The following is a 20,855-nucleotide window of genomic DNA, read 5'->3' on the forward strand; positions in this document are numbered from 1 at the left end:
TTTCCGCTATCATAATTCTACATCCCTTTAAAAAATATTCCCGCACTTTCCACCGGATCCTGTTTAGACAATGAAATGTTTTATTGTTGACTTTGCATCACGGTTTTGAACATGCCGACTTTTATTCAGGGGAAGTGTAAATTGTTGGAAACCAATTGAACTAAATTCTTAAAATCTCTTGTATTGACTTACCCAAGAATTTAGGGAAAAAAACGGATTACTGAACCCCTCAAAACTGCTTTCAACTGCCCTGTTCGGAGATATATTTGACCGTAACAGTATATTAATGAAAGACATTTGAAGTATTAAATAATTTGCCACTAAGATTACTGACTTCTAAGTTCTACTAGAGAGAGAAGAGTACAATATTGGCTCGGATTATGCGGTCAGTGGCGAAGGAACGGCGCTCACTGTTCATTGCGCTTACAGCTGCCCACAGATATTTTGCGAGCTTTTAAACGGCAACTTACGGTTCCTAGGGATCAGCGTCAGCGCGGTGCTCTCTACAGGGGGATCCATAACATGTGAGCAGGCCAATCAACAGCGTGTCTCTTCAACCAATGAAATTGAAGAGTCCTCACTGAGACACGCTGGCCGGAATTTAAATTTGGAGGTGGGGGGGTGGGGGGCACGCTGGAAAGTGGTTGGGCGAACAGGTTTCCCGCAGGCCTACCGTTAAATTCAGCATTAGCATTTCAAAGCAATGATTCCCATCCGCAGCGAACCAGATGGAGAGGCTGGCTGGCGGGCGGGCGGGTAGGCCAGTGGCAAAAGGCTGCAGAGAGGAGGGCGAGAGTGATCGGGAGGTGGGGGGGTGTTGTTCGAAGGCCGGAGGAGAATTGGGGCCAGAGGGGGGAGGCCGGAGCAGGATTGAGGACAGAGGGGGGAGGCCGGAGGAGGATTGGGGCCAGAGGGGGGAGACCAGAGGAGAAGCGGGGTTGGAGGGCGAGGCCGGAGGAGAATCGGGGGCTATAGGGGAGAGACTGGAAGGCCAGTGGATATTGGGGCCGGAGGGGAGAGACTGGAAGGCCAGTGGATATTGGGGCCGGAGGGGAGAGACTGGAAGGCCAGTGGATATTGGGGCCAGAGGGGAGAGACTGGAAGGCCAGTGGATATTGGGGCCGGAGGGGAGAGACTGGAAGGCCAGTGGATATTGGGGCCAGAGGGGGGAGACTGGAAGGCCAGTGGATATTGGGGCCAGAGGGGGGAGACTGGAAGGCCAGTGGATATTGGGGCCGGAGGGGAGAGACTGGAAGGCCAATGGATATTGGGGCCAGAGGGGAGAGACTGGAAGGCCAGTGGATATTGGGGCCGGAGGGGAGAGACTGGAAGGCCAGTGGATATTGGGGCCAGAGGGGGGAGACTGGAAGGCCAGTGGATATTGGGGCCAGAGGGGGGAGACTGGAAGGCCAGTGGATATTGGGGCCAGAGGGGGGAGACTGGAAGGCCAATGGATATTGGGGCCAGAGGGGAGAGACTGGAAGGCCAGTGGATACTGGGGCCGGAGGGGAGAGACTGGAAGGCCAGTGGATATTGGGGCCAGAGGGGGGAGACTGGAAGGCCAGTGGATATTGGGGCCAGAGGGGGGAGACTGGAAGGCCAGTGGATATTGGGGCCAGAGGGGGGAGACTGGAAGGCCAATGGATATTGGGGCCAGAGGGGAGAGACTGGAAGGCCAGTGGATATTGGGGCCGGAGGGGAGAGACTGGAAGGCCCGTGGATATTGGGGCCGGAGGGGAGAGACTGGAAGGCCAGTGGATATTGGGGCCGGAGGGGAGAGACTGGAAGGCCAGTGGATATTGGGGCCAGAGGGGGGAGGTCGGAAGGCCGGCCTGGGGGCTGAGGATCGAAGGCCGGAATGGGGATTGAAGATCGGAGGCCTCGTGTGGTGGGGGGTTGGAGGCTTCGGGAGCCCGGAAGGGTCGGGAGGTGTCCAATCGCGGGGGGTTGGAGAGGCAGGGACACTGGATCCAGCAGCTAAGTGGAAAGGCACTTACCTCCTGGATCCAGCAGTCCTCACCTCCCTTTAGCTGGTGGTTTCCCCGAGGCCAGGGAAACCTGGCCAGCCAGAGTTAAATTTGAAATGGTGAATCAGCAGGAGGCATGGAGTCTCATTATATTTAAATGGGTGACCCGCCTCCTGGGAGCAGGTTGTCTGCCTGCCCCCCGTTCCACCTCCATTAAAACCGGAAATGGCGGGTCGGGGTCTGGATTGAGTTTTTTTAACTCTTTAAACTTCCACCTGACCCCCCAACCCAACCGTTTTTGGGGGTTAAAATTCCCCCTGCAGAGTCTAAACCAGGAAATATAAATTAGAATATTTAATTCATTCTAAAATCATGTGCAGAAAGTAAAAGAAAGAGAAGGAACTTTTTCTGGCATGTTTAGTGGGTAACTAGTGGGTAAGTACAGCAACTTCATGCTCTTACATGGATTTCAATGCTGAGTCTATCGGCGAGGTACAGCTTGTGCAGGGGCAGGGCAAATCGGACAGCAACTTCCTGATTTCCTCGTTTAACTGCGAATGTGCGTATTCCGGAAGTTGCTGTCTGATTTACGTCATAATGACGGCGAGCGCTGACAGCCTCACCATTATTCTCAATGCAAAATCCGGCCCATTAAAATCTGCATGTTATAGGTGGCAGTTGCAACACGTGCCATGGAGTGGGAGGATGTGGGTTGATGATCTTAATTCCTGATGTGGTGAGTTCCCAGTCTCAGCTGTACCATTGGGGAAGGTGCTCCATACGGCCAAGCACTCCTCCACAAGGAGGAGCGAATTTAGAGGGTCACTCACCCACAGTAGCTCTCATACTCCTCTTGACACCTGCTATAGGTTAGAATTAGGAGCTGATGAAAAACATTCTCCAATCTAATTTCTTAGTAGGGGTGGTGCATTCTGAATGGAGACTCCAAAGAAGAGAAAGAATAAAACAAAAAAAAACCTTGCATTATATTTTTCAAGTCTTGTGGGTGCAAGGGGGGAACCCACTGATGTTTAGGAATTTATCCAGAGTTCTCAATAAACTGGCTTTCCCAGCTTGACAACTTCAGATTAGAAAGCCTCATCACTGTTAATTGTCTTACAAGTTCTTGATGTCCATCCTACTGACCAGTTTACAATCTAGTAAAATAACCTATTGTGTCTGCTAGTCATCTTGCTGCAATATGCATAACACTGGAATATTGTGGCCAATTCTAGGTACCACGCTTTAGGAAAGATGTCAAGGCCTTGGAGAGGGTGTGGAGGAGATTTACTAGAATGGTACCAGGGATGAGGGCTTCAGTTATGTGGAGAGACTGGAGAAGCTGGGATTGTTCTTTTATAGCAGAGAAGGTTCAGGGGTGATTTAATATAGGTATTCAAAGTCATGAAGGACTTTGATAGAGTAAATAAGGAGAAACTGTTTCCAGTGGCAGAAGGGTCAGTAATCAGAGGACACAGATTTAAGGTAATTGGCAAAAAAAAAGACGACGTGAGGGGAAAAAATTTATGTCGCGAGTTGTCATGATCTGGAATGCGCTGCCTGAAAGAGTGGTGGAAGCAGATTCAATAGTAACTTTCAAAAGGGAATTGGATAAATACTTGAAGGGGAAAAATATGCAGGGCTTGTAGGGAAAGAGCAGGGCAGTGGGACTAATTGGACAGCTCTTTCAAAGAGCCGGCACAGGCACAATGGGCTGAATGGCCTCCTTTTGTGGTGTATCATTCTATAGTAATGTAATAAAACCATATTTGTGTTTTTAGCCATACCCTACATATTAAATCTTTTGTGTTTTCACAGTATTAATCCTCATATAAAGTGTTTACTTAAATAAATGTACTTTACGACAGCTTGGCGTTTTTCTCATTTATAAAAGCACATTTTCTATCGGTATGACACCTTCACTGCAGAACAAATGATAGTCTTACGGTTTTTTTTTAATATAGAATGCTTTTTCCAAAAACTATATTTTGTTGATAATTCAGTTAGAGCAAGACTTAAGCTTGTAAAGTGCAAAAAGGTTAGTCTATCCATTAATAGGTACAATTCAGTATTTACAATAGTTTCCTATTACATTGCTGCACCTCAAAATACTTTTCCTTTTCTTTATCCCTACAGCTGTGCCGATACTCCCACCCTTTGGCAAACCTAGGAGTGTTCACTGGAACAAATATCCCAGATAATTCCAAGGATGAACCTTCCTGGTCCCATTCCGGCCTTCCCTCATTTTGCCCTGGAATCCTTCCTACTGCTGCTTCCCCTTCCTCTAGCTCCGCAGACCCCAAGAGGTTCTCTGTTTGTTCCTCAGTTCCTTTGTCAGCATGTGATAAGAATATTACTATATTTGTGTTTTGGTTCTTCTAAATTCAAACGTCCGTCGCTAGTTAGTGCAAGAGTAGAACCGTGGCATTCCCAAGATCGGATGAAGTAAGTCAATTTTTTACAATATGCACACTGTTCTCACATTACAGCATATTACATATACTGTATGTACACCAAGGGCGTACAGAGAACCGAGCAAGCATTACCATTAATCAGCTTATCTTAAAAACATTAAACTACCCGGGATCACCATTTTCAGTCTTTTGACAAATTTCAGTTATTCACCAGCTTAGAAAATAGTTGGCCAAGGGATTTCAAAAGAAAGTTGTGCACTACTCGTGTGCTATCACTCGGTGTAATAAATACACTTATTGACCAAGAATGCTAGAGACAATAACCATAGTGCTAATAAATGGTTACTTATCCCTGAGAATGTACTTTGAGCGATCCAGACCATGTCTGATTATCTTGTAACTTCCATTCTTATTTCTGAACCAGACACCTTACTCGTTCCTTTTAAAAGGCTCCTTAATTGGAACATCAAGTATGAAATGTTTGCTCGTGATACTTTGCACATTTTTGGTTACATACATTTATATGTTGTGTGTATGTTTATTCTATATATACACATTAGCAATAGGATTCAAAAGAATAAAAGCCAAAGTGAGAGAATAACAGCTGAAACTCAAAAACAAGCATTTCAGTAAGAAATTTAATCAGATATCGTGGGCCAGAATTTACTGTAGATGGCACATGCCGTTCTTTAGACTTGCCCTTGCACGAGCATCTCCACAGCAAGTTGTTGTTAGTGGGAGATTAAAGTGGCGCGACACCCTCTACCCTCTGGGACCTGTGAGAACAGGGAAAGAAACTGTGTCTCCTTAACCAATCAGATTGAAGAATTGTTAATAAACAGCACAGAGTCTGAACCAGGAAGTGTCAGTTAGCATAGTGAATTCAATGACAAATCAAGTACAGAAAGGGAAAGAAAGATTGGATTAAGAAAGAGAGTAAAAAAAGAGACAAAGAAAAAGTTAAAAAAAAATGTAATTTCATTTTTGTATTCTCCAACAACAATTAAAAGCTGAAGGAATGAGACTCCACATTTGTAAAAGTTAATTTTCAGTGTCAGAGAGGTTGTTTGGCAGTAATTAAGACTTACTACACCGTTAAAAAGGGTACAATTGAATGGGGAGCCAGACGGTGAGATGTCATTTTCGCACAGCTTAGAGGAGCGGCGCATCTCCAAAAGGCTTTTGATAAAGTGCCACGTAATAGGCTTGCCAGCAAAGCTGAAACCCATGGAATAAAAGGGACAGTAGCAGCATGGATACAAAATTGGCTAAGTGACAGGAAACAGAGTAGTGGTGAATGGTTGTTTTTCAGACCAGAGGAAGGTATATAGTGGTATTCCCCAGGGGTTGGTACTAGGACCACTGCTTTTCTTGGTATATATTAATGACTTGGACGTGGGTGTACAGGGCACAATTTCAAAATTTGCAGCTGACACAAAACTTGGAAGTATAGTGAACAGTGAGGAGGATAGGGAGAGACTTCAAGAGGACATAGACAGGCTGGTGAAATGGGTGAACACGTGGCAGATGAAATTTAATGTAGAAAAGTGCGATGTGATACATTTTGGTAGGAAGAATGAGGAGAGGCAATATAAACTAAAGGGTGCAATTCTAAAGGGGGTGCATAAGCAGAGAGACCTGGGGGTATATGTGCACAAATCGTTGAAGGTGGCAGGGCAGGTTGAGGAAGCATATGGGATCCTGGGCTTCATAAATAGAGGCATAGAGTACAAAAGCAAGGAAGTTATGATGAACCTTTATAAAACATTGGTTTGGCCTCAACTGGAATATTGTGTCCAATTCTGGGCACTGCACTTTAGGAAGGATGTGAAGGCCTTAGAGAGGGTGCAGAAAATATTTACGAGAATAGTTCCAGGGATAAGGGACTTCAGTTACATGGATAGACTAGAGAAGCTGGGGTTGTTCTCCTTGAAGCAGAGAAGATTGAGAGGAGATTTGATAGAAGTATTCAAAATCATGAGGGGTCTAGACAGAGTAGATAGAGAGAAATTGTTCCCATTGGTGGAAGGATCAAGAGCCAAAGGACACAGATTTAAGGTGATTGGCAAATGAACCAAAGGCAACATGAGGGAAAACATTTTTACGCACTGGAATGCACTGCCTGAAAGGGTGGTGGAGGCAGACTTGATCATGGCTTTCAAAAAGGAATTGGGTAAATATTTGAAGGAAAACATTTGCAGGGCTGCAGGGAAAGGGTGGGGGAGTGGGACTAGCTGAAGTGCTCTTGCAGAGAGCCGGCAAGGGCTCGATGGGCCGAATGGCCACCTTCTGTTCTGTAACCCTTCTATGATCGCGGACAACAACTTCCGGATTTTCGCATTTAACTCCACATCTGTGCTCGCCTGAAGTTGCTGTCGGATTTGCGTACAAATAACGGAGTTCATAGAGTTTATCCGGGATGGTTTCCTAGAACAGTATGTAATGGAACCAACCAGGGAGCAGGCTATCTTGGATCTGGTACTGTGTAATGAGACAGAATTAATAAATGATCTCATAGTAAAGGATCCTCTATGAAAGAGTGATCATAACATGGTTGAATTTCAAATTCAGTTGGAGGTGAGAAAGTTGTATCTCAAACCAGTGTCCTGATCTTAAACAAAGGCAATTACAATGGCATGAGGACAGAGCTGGATAAAGTGGACTGGAAAAGTAAATTAAAAGGTAAGACAGTTGAAATGCAGTGGCGGACATTTAAGGAGATATTTCATAACTCAACAGAAATATATTCCAGTAAGAAAGATTTTAAGAGAAGGGAGCACTATCCGTGGCTAACCACGGAAGTAAAGGATGGTATCAAATTGAAAACGAAGGCATACAATATTGCCAAGATTGGTGGGAGGCCAGAGGATTGGGAAATTTTTAAAAACCAGCAAAGGATGACTAAAAAAATAATAGAGAGAGATGAATTATGAGAGTAAACTGGCAAGAAATATTAAAACAGATAGTAAGAGCTTATATATAGGTATATAAAAAGGAAGAGAGTAGCTAAAGTAAATGTTGGTCCCTTAGAGGATAAGAATGGGGAACTAATAATGGGGAACAGGGAAATGACAGAGACTCTGAATAAATATTTTGTATCTGTCTTCACGGTAGAAGACATTAACAACATCCCAATAATGGATAATCAAGGGGCCACAGGGAGGGGGGAACTAAAGACAATCACTATCACTAAGGAAAAAGTACTTGGTAAAATAATGGGACTAAAAGACGACAAGTCCCAGGGTCTTAAAAGAAGTGGCTGCAGAGATAGTGGATGCATTGGTTACAATATACCAAAATTCCCTGGACTCTGGAGAGTTCCCAGCGGACTGGAAAACCGCAAATGTAACACCCCGATTTAGGAAAGGAGGGAGACAGAAAGCAGGAAACTATAGACCAGTTAGCCTGACCTCTGCCATTGGGCAAAATGCTGGAGTCCTTCATTAAGGAAGTGGTAGCAGGGCATTTGGAAAATCATAATGCAGTCAAGCAGAGTTAGCATGGTTTTATGAAAGAGAAATCATGTTTAACAAATTTGCTGGAGTTCTTTGAGGATGTAATGAGCAGGGTAGATAAAGGTGAGCCAGTGGATGTGGTGTATTTGGATTTCCAGAAGGCATTTGATAAGGTGCCACATAAAAGGTTACTGCATAAGATAAGAGCTCACGGAGTTGGGGGTAATATATTAGCATGGATAGAGAATTGGCTAACTAACAGAAAGCAGAGATTTGGGATAAATGGGTCATTTTCCAGTTGGCAAACGGTAACTAGTGGGGTGCCACAGGGATCGGTGCTTGGGCCTCAACTATTTACAATCTACATTAGTGACTTGGATGAAGGGACTGAGTGTAATGTAGCCAAGTTTGCGGATGATACAAAGATGGGTGGGAAAGCAAGTTGTGCAGAGGACTCAAAAGAATCTGCAAAGGGATATAGACAGGCTAGGTGAGTGGGCAAACATTTGGCAGATGGAGTATAATGTGGGAAAGTGCGAGGTTATCCACTTTGGCAGGAAAGATAAAGCAAATTATTATTTAAATGGAGAGAGATTACAAAATGTTACAGTTCAGAGGGACCTGGGGGTCTTTGTGCATGAAACACAAAAAGTTAGCATGCAGGTACAGCAAGTAATCAAAAATGCAAATGGAATGTTGATCTTTATTGCAAGGGGGTTGGAGTATAAAAGCAGGGAAGTCCTGCTACAACTGTACAAGGTATTGATGAGACCACACCTTGAGTACTGCGTACAGTTTTGGTCTCCTTATTTAAGGAAGGATATATTTGCATTGGAGGCAGTTCAGAGACGATTCAGTAGGTTAATTCCAGAGTTGAGGGGGTTGACTTATGAGGAAAGGTTGAGCAGGTTGGGCCTATACTCATTGGAATTTAGAAGAATGAGAGGTGATCTTATCGAAACATAAGATACTGAGGGGGCTTGAGAGGGTAGATGCAGAGAGGATGTTTCCCCTTGTGGGGAAATCTAGAACGCGGGGGCATAGTTTCAGAATAAAGAATCGCTCTTTTAGAACTGAGATGAGGAGGAATTTCTTCTCTGAGAGTTGTAAATCTGTGGAATCCTCTGCCCCCGAGAGTCGTGGAGGCTGGGTCATTAAATACATTTAAGGTGGAGATAGACAGATTTTTGCAAAATAAAGGAGTGAAGGGTTATGGGGAGCGGGCAGGGAAGTGGCTTTGAGCCCAAGATCAGCCATGATCTTATGGAATGGCGGAGCAGGCTCGAGGGGCCAAGTGACCTATTCCTGCTACTATTTCTTCTGTTCTTATGTTCTAGCATCGTTAGCCTCACCGTTATTTCTATACAGTAAGTTCTGGCCCAGAGTCTCCTGATTGTTTAAACAATGGGGGACAGCAATATTTTTACTGCTGCAACGAAAATCCTGAGAACTGCGCACATTTTTCTGCATTCAGAAATGGAACGTATAGAATAAACTGAATATTCTGCAAAGCACAGGGAATCGTTCAGATTACTCCGCTTTAAGATGACATCTGTATAGCATTCAAAAGTTGTTCTGTTTTTGTCACTCATAAGATAATCCTGACACTTCTCTGTGCTTTGAGGGATATTTACATGCCAGATTTCCAGGCAGCTTCATTTTCTTGCAGTTTCTCTTTGTAAGAGATTAAGGATACTTCTAGCCCTGAATTAAGTTTAGTCATCACGCACTGATCAGTTTAAGGGCAGGTATTGTCACATAAAGATAATAGTAATAATATATATTTATATGCCTGTAAGACAAAAGGACATTTTTACCACTGATCCTTGCAGGACTTGTGACACTGAAGTAGAGGTGAGTCTATTTCATTCTTCCAGCATTTATTTACTTCTTGCAGCTCTTTGAACGACACAAGGTCCAAACTGCCATATGTCTTTTAGAACAAAGTAATTCAAAATTCACCCACGGTAGTGGTTATATGAAATAAACTTCCAGCTAAAGTAGGTATCACTGTGTTGACCAGTAATTTCACAGGTAGAAATTGGATGAATATCTGGTTAGGAATAAGAAACAGGATTTTGGGTTGTCGTTGTCTGGCATCAATCAGTGAACCAATATGGCATAACTTCCATTTTAGTCACAACTCTGCTGCAAGCTACTAAAATGGATTGCACCGTGATAATTTTTATTTAAAGGCATTTGCATAAAACCAATCATAACTGTGGAGAAGCACACTGAATTACAGTTTATTGATTTAAGTTTTGCTAGATGCAGTATTTCTTTACGGCCAACTCTTGATAAATTAAGCTCAGATCCAGGATAAAGTCACTTCGTATATAAAACTATTTCTACATGCTCTGATGTAATGTGTGCACAGGCAGTGTTTTATGTGCACTGAAACCAACATTATGCATTGCAAAAAATAGGTTATTACACCAAATAATCACATTTTCTCCAAACGCATCAAGATGACCTTCTCCACAGCCATTAGTCCTATCCCTAAAGGCCACAAAATAATCTGGAATATTTTTCGAACAATAGATCATGGTTCCAGTTCTATGTTGTGCAGTGTAATAATGAGCCGGATTTGGTTAGAGTGGCGAAGTTAGACTTTTACCCATAGACTTTCTATGGGTTTTTGCAGGGCAAGGTCCTGTCAGCCAACCATCTAAAAAGCACAGCGCCCTCTACAGGGCACCTGCGACTTGTGTAAATGGGGCATGCACCTGTGTATCTCCTTAACCAATCAGATTGAAGAATCATTAATGAGCAGCGCAGAGTCTGAACCCGGAAGTGTCAGTTGGAATATTGAATTCAATGTCAAATCAGGTACAGAAAGCGAAATAAAGAGAGCGAAAGAAAGATTGGGTTAAGAGAGAGAGATAAAAGAGACAAAGAAAAAGTTAAAACAAATTAATTTTAAAAAAAAATTATTCTCCTATAATTTTGGAGGAGCAGGGCAACTCTGACATCAACTTCCTGATTTCCACGTTTACCTGCGCACGTGCAGTCACCAGAAGTTGCTGTCCGATTTGCACATAAATAACGTGGGCGCTGTTAGCCTCACTGTCGTTTTTACTGCATAATCCGGCCCAGTTTTCTGATTGACAGGATTCAATATTGGTCACTTTGAATTCATTTCAAGCTGAATTTTAATATAACGATGTAAGGATTTTTGCTGGAGCTATTCATTTTTATAAGACCCTGTAGGTTTCAATTAAAATAATTGTGGTGCCGTGCAGCTTTGGCCACAGGTACTGAATCACACACGTTGATGTCAGCTACCCTGGCAGTTGCCATGATTCATTCATTTTACAGCAATCCAAGGTTCCATCATTCTTTGAAGAGTCAGGAGAACTGGATGAATGGCTGCTTGTAGGACCAAGACTATCTACTGCAGCCACAGCTGTATACCACATTGAGGGAACCCATGGACAAGAGGGGAAGAGCAATGTAATGAGGTGCATGCTGCAGCCAGGGTGTTGGCCAACCACACACAGTAATTGTGAAGTGAGGTTCAGATTTGGAGTGATCAGGGGACATGCAGCAGTACAGCCTGTAGAGGTGCCCAAAATTACTGTAACCAGTTGTGTTTTACATAACATCGCCCTGCAAACTGCTCTTACTCTACAGCAGGCTGCCAAAAACACCAGTTAGTTACAGAAGATGGCCCCGATCAAGAGCCAGACGAATCGTCTGCTCAAACAAGCAGTCATTCAGCCAGAATGACAAGACAGCCTCTCATTTAAAAAAAAGTAATTTCCACAAGTGCTCAATGCTGTAGTCAAACAACATCTAGTCCTGAGCTTATCAGGTGCTGTGAATACGTTCCTCACTAACCACCAATCTGCCTCATAGCAAAATAATTGTCAGATACAGTGGCGTCCGAGTAATCCCAATTTACTCACTGTAACTAGGCACGGTGCAGGTGTGTTCAGTGTCTTTTACCCCAGTGTTTCCTGTCTCTGTGTGTACTTCCTAACTCTGCGCTCCTAAGTGTTTCCTTAGTGGGAGAAAGAAGTGAGATGGGTGACTGCGGCCTGTGAATGGCCACCTGTAGGGATTGGGGTCATTCAGTAAATTCTGTATGCTAGGTTTGTGCCTCCAAAACAGGTGCCAGTGGTGTTGAGAAAGTGGCTGCCTGGGCCAGTGTAATATGTAACTCAACTTTAAGCATTTGTACAGGGCGAAGAGGATGTTATGGATGTAGTGTTGCCTTGAGACAGAACTCCATCATCCGTGCAGCTCCATCTATTTCCCTTCTGTTGGACCCTCCTTCAGTACATCAAGGTCTGCCAGGGAGTAATGAGGCTGAGCCCTGTGATCACAGACTAATCATGTACAAATTGCAACTCCTCTCCTACTGATCGGTACACAGAGGCAATATTCCCCATATAAAAATCATTAAATATTGAAAAGTGTTCATCAAAATTAGCACCGACAGATATCCTGGGATTTTCCTGCTCTGTAGTTATTAAGGTGGTGCAGTTTAGAGGCGTCCAAACTACAGCCCATAATGTACTCCGTCGCTTCATTGACGGATCAATCCTCAATTCGAGCACCAAGAACTGTTGGTATCCACAGCTTGACATATTTGTAAGTTAACAGGAACTTGGATTTAAAGTTTATATGCAGCCTCTGAAGCTGCATGGCACATACATAAGTAGCCAGGAAGACTAGAAGCTTGGATAGTCCTGCTGAAGTTTATCTAGTATAAAAGCAAACGTGACAAATTTACATTTTTTGGGGTCATGATCCATGTTTAGATGGACATTTGGTTAACGGATAGCCGACTCCTTGGCAGGTTTGTACTGTTTGACTGCAGCTTTTGGCTTGCAATATGCCGTCAAACAATAAAACCTTTGGCAATGCTCAGTGCTTCCATGCCATGGACTAATGTCGCTTCAATGGCATAGATGAACATCTGATCAAAGAATATAACTCAAGTGCTGGACATGAAGTTCACTGTTTCCTTCAACAGAGTAAAATGGTTCAAGGCACCTGCCTACGGAAGGCTATGGTAGAAGGTAGGTTACTTGAGAAAATGTATTTTTCTGTAGCTAGAGGTGGCAAAAGGAGTCAGGCATATTTGAGATGGAGCATGTATTGGTGAGCTTGCAGGCAATTTGTAAAGTTTTACAGGTACCACGTTTATGGTGGATGCACGAGAGGGACATATTTCTGGCCTAGACAGAGGTTGTGGGACCTGATGGGTTCTTGAAATAATAAGACTAAAAAAGCACAAGAAGTGATGGAACAAGGTAATATGTAACATGGTTATCTACAGACACAACCATGTAAAATGAGAACACAGTTATGCAATGCCTGACATGTAGCATAAATTTTTGGACAAGAGAGTAACTTGCTGGACACTCAATAGAAACTATATTTTCTACGTGACGTAAGAAAACTACTAGGCACTTGGTCTAAGCGTTAAAGCTTTAATCAACTGTTTTACAACATGGAGGTCTAGTTGTGTCCTTCACTAGTTCCTGTTAATGTCCTGCGCAAGCTGGGCCTGTGCCCTAGTATTTATACTCTCCCTGGACAGCGCCACCCATAGGCCGCTCAGTATTATTTCATAAGTCTTTCTTTCATGAATGACTGATTCATGTCACTACGATTTGAAAATATTGACAGAAGGGAGCAGAAAATGCAAGTCCCTTAACATTATAGTTCATGAAACTACTTTAATCATCAAAAGCAAAGCTCTAATTCTTCATTAATTAAAATACCAGATAATAATGTTGATTAAAATACCAGATAATAACGTTGTTTCATTGCTTTTCCTAGTCTCTCCCTGACGGCAACTGAAGTCTGCCTGGAGACTCAAAGTTATCTGAATGTGGAAGATGCAGATGCTTCAGCGAACAACGAGGCTGCATCTGAAGTGGATGAGTTTGGACAGACAACAAGATGTTAGAAATAAGCCTAGAAATATGGAAGAAAAGAGCTTTTCTTTTTATTGTGAAGTGCCTCTATATTTATATAAAGAACTTGCACTTTATTGTTTTATTAGAGTCTGTTTCACACAGCTGCAATATTTCCTGTAATAATTCATAATAGTTTTAATTTTTATACCAAATATTTGAAATGTTAGATGCATATTCACCTAATTTACACTTTTCTTGCCATACAGTTCTGCACTTATTGTTTGTTTAATTTATAAAAGTTTGGTATAAGCATATTTTCATTTTTGAGAACTAAAATATACATTATCCTTTATTTTGACATTCACCTGCTTTTTTTCTCTCAAACATCAGAAAAATAGGTCATATTCAAATAGTTCTCAAATTTCTTTCATCTTTATATTAGGCACAATAAGGGAGTGGGGGAGGGGCACGAGATGTCCTCTGTGTAACCAAATCTTAAATGTGTTCCTTTTAAACGGACTTACAATCAGTTGCACATACTGTGCAGAGGAACTGTTCCCCGCGTAAGGTGTTAAATGTTAGGAATTAAATTTTTAGGTTTTTTGAAGACAACAGTTTTGCATCAGGAGATCAAGTTACAGGACTGGTGGTTTGTAGAAAGGAAGGAGAACAGGCTTGCTTTTGTCTAGCATCTCAGCACCTCCTCAGGAAGTTTGAAAGCACTTTGCAACCAATTACTTTTGAAGTGCTGTCACTGTTTTGTGGACAATTGCATCAGCTAATTGTGCACAGTTATTGACATGAATGGCCATTTAATCATTAGCTGTTGGAATGTTGACCAGGACATTAGGAGATCTCCCCTGCTCTTCAAATAGTACAATAGTGCTCATCCAAACAATGGTACAGGTTGAGCATCCAAAATCCGGAATGTTACGAAATCCGGACTCTGGGACGGTTGGTGTCAGGGTCGTCCGGAATCCGTAAAATGTTCCAGAATCCGGACACCCTGCCAAATCGCAAACTGGGCCCAGGCATTTCCGGACTCGGAACGTGTTTCTGATGTCCGAAGTCCAGAAACGCCCGAGCCCAGGTTACGATATTTTCGGACATTAGAAACACGTTCCGAAGTCCAGAAAAACACGAAAACCGGCTGGGCCTCGGTCCCGAGGTTGCCGGAATTTGGACGCTCAACCTGTACTTCCAACAATGCAGTAGTGCATCAGCACGGTGCTGAAGGGTCGAGATTGCAGGCTGAAGTCCGGCAGTGGGGACCTTCTGACTCCGAGGCAAGTGCTACCAGCAGAGGACAGATAACAATGGACAGTTTACTCCATTGATTAATATTCAGCCTTCATTGTAGGGATACCAAATTGGAGTCAGATTCAGAAACACGTCCTACTCTGGTGCTGCGATCAGAGGAATCTGAATTCTGATTTATTTTTTGGAGTACTTTTACATAAGTGAACAAAAATAGGAAAATATTCACTTGAATTATTTATGTTACGCATGAATATGGTTTATCTGCCCCAGAATAGCTGCTCAAACTACTTATTAGTTTCATTAAGATACTTTGTAAGCAGTCATTTACTGAGATAACCCACCTTACATCAAGGCAATAACTCACCCTTTATTTCATTGTCACCAACCAAAACATCAGCATTGTCTTTTTAGTTTGTACAAGTAAAGGTTTGTGTCCAGTTTATATGTGCTGCTGTCTTGAATACTTCTAGTTCTTTCAGTGATTATTAATCATAACTAAGGCCACCAGATGGCGGTTTTCACACACAAAGGGACTAAATCGTAGAGGGTGATTCGCACAATCCCAATAAAAATCCTGGAGAGTGAAACTGGCCTGGGGTGGTAGCACGAAATGGGCGGCAGAGAATCGGCAGACCGTTGTACACCCCATCCCATTTCCTTTTGCATTGACTTCATTACGCATGGATATCAAATGAACCACTGCTCACTTTATCCTGTGGTCAATATTATCCAAAAATAGCCAGACACATGGTTAGAAGTACTGTAATAAAAATTTGTATACATCAAAATAAATGTTGATCTATTAAATACTGTTACATCAAAATATTGAGTGTGGTTAACTGAAGAAGCTCCAAAAAGGGTTAGAAAGAAATTGCCCATCGACATCATAGTACAAATACCAACTGAGAGGCCAGAAATTCCGTTGCGCCCCGTTTGGGGCGATAACTTTTGAAATCTGAGAAAATTATCACCAGGCCATAATCTTTTTTTGATCCCGGGAACTTCAGCTTCAGCACTCCGAGGGAAGTGGAGTGCTAAATCGGGCGCAAACCACTTCTCTTAGGGTGCTAAAGTGTGTGAGGGGGGTGGTAGAGGCAGAGGTCTGCCAAATGTGCAGTGCAGTGCTGCCGGCATCAGAGGCTCCTTCCCTCGCTTAAAGGGAAAGGCCAATGATGGTTTGCAACATTCTTCTTAGTTCAGTGGGGCCAAGGGACCTGCGTGACTTCCATTACAGCCCCAGTCACTCTCACAGAGTGGAGGGCTTAGGCACGCGCCGCAATGAGGCTTCAAAAACTTTCAGCAGGCACCAGACTGGTGCGAAGAATAAAGTTTGGGCTATCTGAGCGCCACTGCCTTTAAGTATCGCTCCCCAAGCAGCCAGCCGAGGTGACGATGCCTCCCGTTGTTGACGCCCGGCGATGCAGCAGGGGGCGGGAGCAAATTTCACATCCAGGGCGCTGCGCACTTAATGACATCACGATCTATGGGGCGCTAGAGACCGAGGCGGTAAGTGTTAGCGCCAGGGAAGTTCGCGGGTGTCGCTGAACGCACCGCACCCAGTCAGTGACCCTTTAACGCTCCACTATTGCCTTCCCCCCCCCGCAGGCGCTAATGGGAGGGGCAAAGCAGCCGAATTTCTTGCCCGAGGCCGTTAGACTATAATTGGTAAGCTGCAGAAGTGACCTTCAATGTGCAAAAATATCTTTTCTAATGTATTATTAAATCACTGCTTCTCCACTCAGGCGTCAGTTAAAATTCCATCAGGGTCCTATTGACGTCATAGACCCCCAATTACTTCTGCCTTTTGTAGCACATTTATTTACTTCACCTTCAACATTTCACACTGCAAAACGCTCCAACAAAAACATAAAAATTGTGCTCACAAGGAATGCATTTTCCACAATTATTAATTGATCCTATATTCACACAGCAGCAAATTGTTCCTTTAGCAATACAGTATATATTTTTAAAGTAATATAAACTATATTGGAATACCTGACAGACTCCAAAATGGGAAACTCGAAACACTGTTCTCGAAATTAAATGGTAAGTCATGGTCTCACCTTTTATGAATAAGGTAGTAAAACATTTGAGGCTAATTATAAGTTTGAAAGTCACTAATGGGCAAGCTGGACGATTAAAAACATAGAAACATAGAAGATAGGAGCAGGAGCAGGCCACTCGGCCCTTCGAGCCTGCTCCGCCATTCAATGTGTGTCATGGCTAATCATCCAAATTCAGTACCCTGTCCCTGCCTTTTCCCCATATCCCTTGATCCCTTTAGCCTCAAGAAATATATCCAACTCTTTCTTGAATATATTTAATGAACTAGCCTCCACCGCCCTCTGTGGCAGAGAATTCCACAGGTTCACCACTCTCTGGGTGAAGAAATTCCTCCTCATTTCAGTCCTAAATGGCTTACCCCTTATCCTTAGACTATGACCCCTGGTTCTGGACTCCCCGGCCATCAGAAACATCCTTCCTGCATCTAGTCTGTCCAGACCTGACAGAATTTTATAGGTTTCGATGAGATCCCCTCTCAATCTTCTAAACTCCAGTGAGTATAAGCCCAATCGACACAATCTCTCCTCATACGTCATTCCTGCCATCCCAGGTATCAGCCTGGTGAATCTTCGCTGCACTACCCCCCATGGCAAGAACGTCCTTCCTCAGGTAAGGTGACCAAAACTGCACACAATACTCAAGGTGCGGTCTCACCAAGGCCCTGTACAACTGTAGCAAGAAAAACTGATGGTTGTCTTAGATAAATGAGATGCAGAGTAGCTAATGCACAACAAAAATGTTTAGAAATGCTTCACTCGACAGAAATTTAGGGGTCGATTTTAACCTCAAGCAGGTGAGGGGATCGGGGCAAATGCGGCTCGGAGGATTTTAACTTGTAGGCTTCATTTAAATGCCACCAGTCCGCTTCCCACCAGGAATGTCTTGTGGGAGGGAAGGGGAGTCCAAGGCAGAGGACGCTGTGCCTGTCCTTGTGGGGTCTGAAGGAGCACTTCTGCTTTTCCCGACGTCACACAGGGAAGTTTTTCACTTACTACTCACTTTCCCACTAGCTGCCAACCTCCTTCAGCCTGGGTGGGAAGTCGCTGCTGCTTTTCCACTCAGGCCTCAGTTAAAATACCACCAGGGTCCTATTGATGTCATAGGCCCCCAGTTAGCATTTACGCCAGAGACTCCTGCCCGTGTCTGGCAGGCACCTCAACCACCACCAAAACAAGGGTGTTAAAATCAGAGATTGGTGGGAAATGGATCCGCTTCATTAGAACTGCTTGCCCTCTCCATTCCCCCGCTTCCAGCTGGAGTTTAGTTCGCAGATGCGCTGGGAGTGGGGGGGCGCACGGGAAATCCGGAATAAATGCAGCACGTCTGTCAGTGGCTTTTTAACCCAGTCACCTCATTATCATTTTACTTCCGGGTTTCCCGTCCAATCAGCGGCAGCGGGCATGATGACGACCCGTATGACGCAATCTCAACTCCAGTATTTAAAGAGACATTCCGAACATGCAAGTTGAAGCAGTTGGAGTTGGTATGGAGAGACAAAGCACAATGGCAATGGAGTCGAGACGGGCAAAGGCTGCGCCCCGCTTCATCAACGCCTCCCTGGATGTGCTGCTAGGGGCTGTAAAGACCCGGAGGGACATACTGTTCCCTAGTGACAGGAGGAAGAAGCCTGCTGCTGACACAAAGGCGGCATGGTTGGAGGTTGCCCAGGAGGTCAACAGCAGGAGCATGGTGCCACTCTCCTGGATCCAATGCAGGAAGTGTTTCAATTACCTAAGCATGCAAGAAAGGTGAGAGCAATGACACATTGCCCTACACCCTGATGTGCGTATCACCCCAACCCCCTCACTCCACCTTCCCAAGCCTACTCCAGCACATCACTCCTCACACCCACCTTGTAGATGCACCCATCCCTCTCTGTCTATGCACTTCCTCAAATCCCCATCTGTCCATCCACTCACCCTCATCCTTATGCAAGGTCATGCCTCTCCCTCAGAGTCACCCTCAACAAATGCTCTCCATCCATCGGGTGAACACATGCCATTACTCTTACTCATAGGTCTCTTTTTTCCTTCCTTGCAGGAGGAGAGAGCAGACAACACTAGGGAGAGGCAGAGAACCGGAGGTGGCCATCCAGCCATCTCTCAACTTACAGCTGCAGAGGAGCCGCTGGACATCAGCGGAGTCTCGGCATGCCTGGCCGTCGGCAGTGGAGAGATGGGGGCCTGCCAGCTATCTGATGACGGAATTAAATATCAGCCACATGGCGCACAACACTCAGTCATGTTGACTCAATAGCGACTGAAATAGGATCATGTGCATAATAAGTTCAAACATTCTTATCTTGACAGAGCTCATTCATTTCTTTTATCTCCCACATGGCCTTCAGATGTCCATCAGGAGGTGGTTAAAGTCATCCATGACGACGATGACTCCTTATAGGAGGTCACTCCCTCTGAGGGTGTAACATCACAGGACTCATGCAGACCATGCACCAGCTCAGATACTCGCACTTTGGTGGGACTAGTTAGAGAGAAAGTGGGGTTTTCACATGGTGACATGCACTTCACCAATGAGCAGATGGTGGAGTCAGGGACTGGAGTGGAGAGTCCATGTCAGAGGGCACAGGACACTCCAAGCACTGCTCAGCTGGACGTAGATGCTGTATCCTGGGGGCTGTCGATGAACAGGGTACTTCTTGAACAGCAGCAGAGAACATGCGATGTACTGGCAGGCTTTCCAGTCGCACTGTACACGATTGCAGAGAGATTGGAGGAGTCCGCCTCAGGCATGAGGGACATGCTGCTGCAGGCCTTTGTGATGGTGTCTCTGTCCATGGAAAGAGTGGCCGGCCACCTACAGGGAGCATCGACGCAGCAATCACACGACTGCATGCAGGCCTTCAACAATGGCTTACACGTGCTGAGTGCCACCTTAAATAGGATGAATGAAACCCTAGCCTTGGTCTTTCATCGCCCCACTGATCTGCAGCAAAGTGCTCTCCAGCTGATTGCTAGCAGGGAAGTGCGGGTGAGCCATGAGAGGGATGATAGTGAAAGGGGACATGGAAGTGTGGGCTCCACTCAACGCACTTCCACTTCTCCCCTGTTGCCCTCCCCTCAGTCAATACCCCACATGCTGCCTCTTTCAGGTGCAGGTGGCGCAGTCTCTGGCGGGGCCCTCACGGGCTCAAAGCCCAGAGGACGTCGGCCAAGAGCATCTCAGCAGTCAGAGCAGTGATCTGAGCAGCCGGCCTCTACCTCTGCTGAAGCCACAGGGGCTTCACCACATATAAACACTAGGAAAAGGAAGAGTAAAGATTTGTAGTTGCACATGGGTGTGTTGCTCAGTGTTATATAGTTAAGTTTCTGTTATCTATTTGAAGTACATAAATATTATTCTTTTGCAGCACTTTCCCATCTTGCCCATTCATCATTGCTGGCTGGCAAGTGGCCTTTTCAGTTGTTTGATGATGGCTGGGAAGACATGAATTGACAGCGACCAATGGGGGAATGTGAAAGGGATGGTTGGTTGTCTGCAGGACTGCTTTGTGTTAGTGGCGTTGGGGGCGGGGAGGGCGGGGGAAAAGGGAAAGTGGCTTTCGTATGTGGTTGTTAGATGGGTGCACTGGTCAGTAATAATGAGGGCATCCCGGGCAGCAATGTGCGCCACTGGTGGTGCACTGCCCGCATCACCTTCCGCCTCTTTGTCTTCCTCCGAAGAGGCTCTGTGCTCTGCTCCTTGTTCCACCAGTAGGTCCAAACCTTGCTACTGTGCAATGTTGTGCAGGGGGCAGGACACCTCAACCATTCTGGAGACTCTGGCTGGTGCGCACTGAAGGGCGCCTCCAGATCTGTCCAGGCA

The 20,855-nt window shown here is 44.7% G+C and overlaps 1 protein-coding gene across 1 annotated transcript in view; it reads left to right on the forward strand.

Moving 5' to 3' along the window:
* The window catches only part of rgs11 (regulator of G protein signaling 11), a 270,546-nt gene extending 263,960 nt beyond the window's left edge, over nt 1-6,586 (forward strand). Inside the window, 2 exon segments of the mRNA XM_086000849.1 lie at nt 4,104-4,328; nt 4,330-6,586. Of these exon segments, the coding sequence (XP_085856975.1) occupies nt 4,104-4,328; nt 4,330-4,416 (312 nt within the window). The 3' untranslated portion in view covers nt 4,417-6,586.
* The last annotated feature ends 14,269 nt before the right edge of the window (nt 6,587-20,855 follow it).

Source organism: Somniosus microcephalus, chromosome 11 (assembly GCF_052327205.1).
Source record: "Somniosus microcephalus isolate GS21.2 chromosome 11, FLI_Smic_1.0, whole genome shotgun sequence".
NCBI lineage: Eukaryota > Metazoa > Chordata > Chondrichthyes > Squaliformes > Somniosidae > Somniosus > Somniosus microcephalus.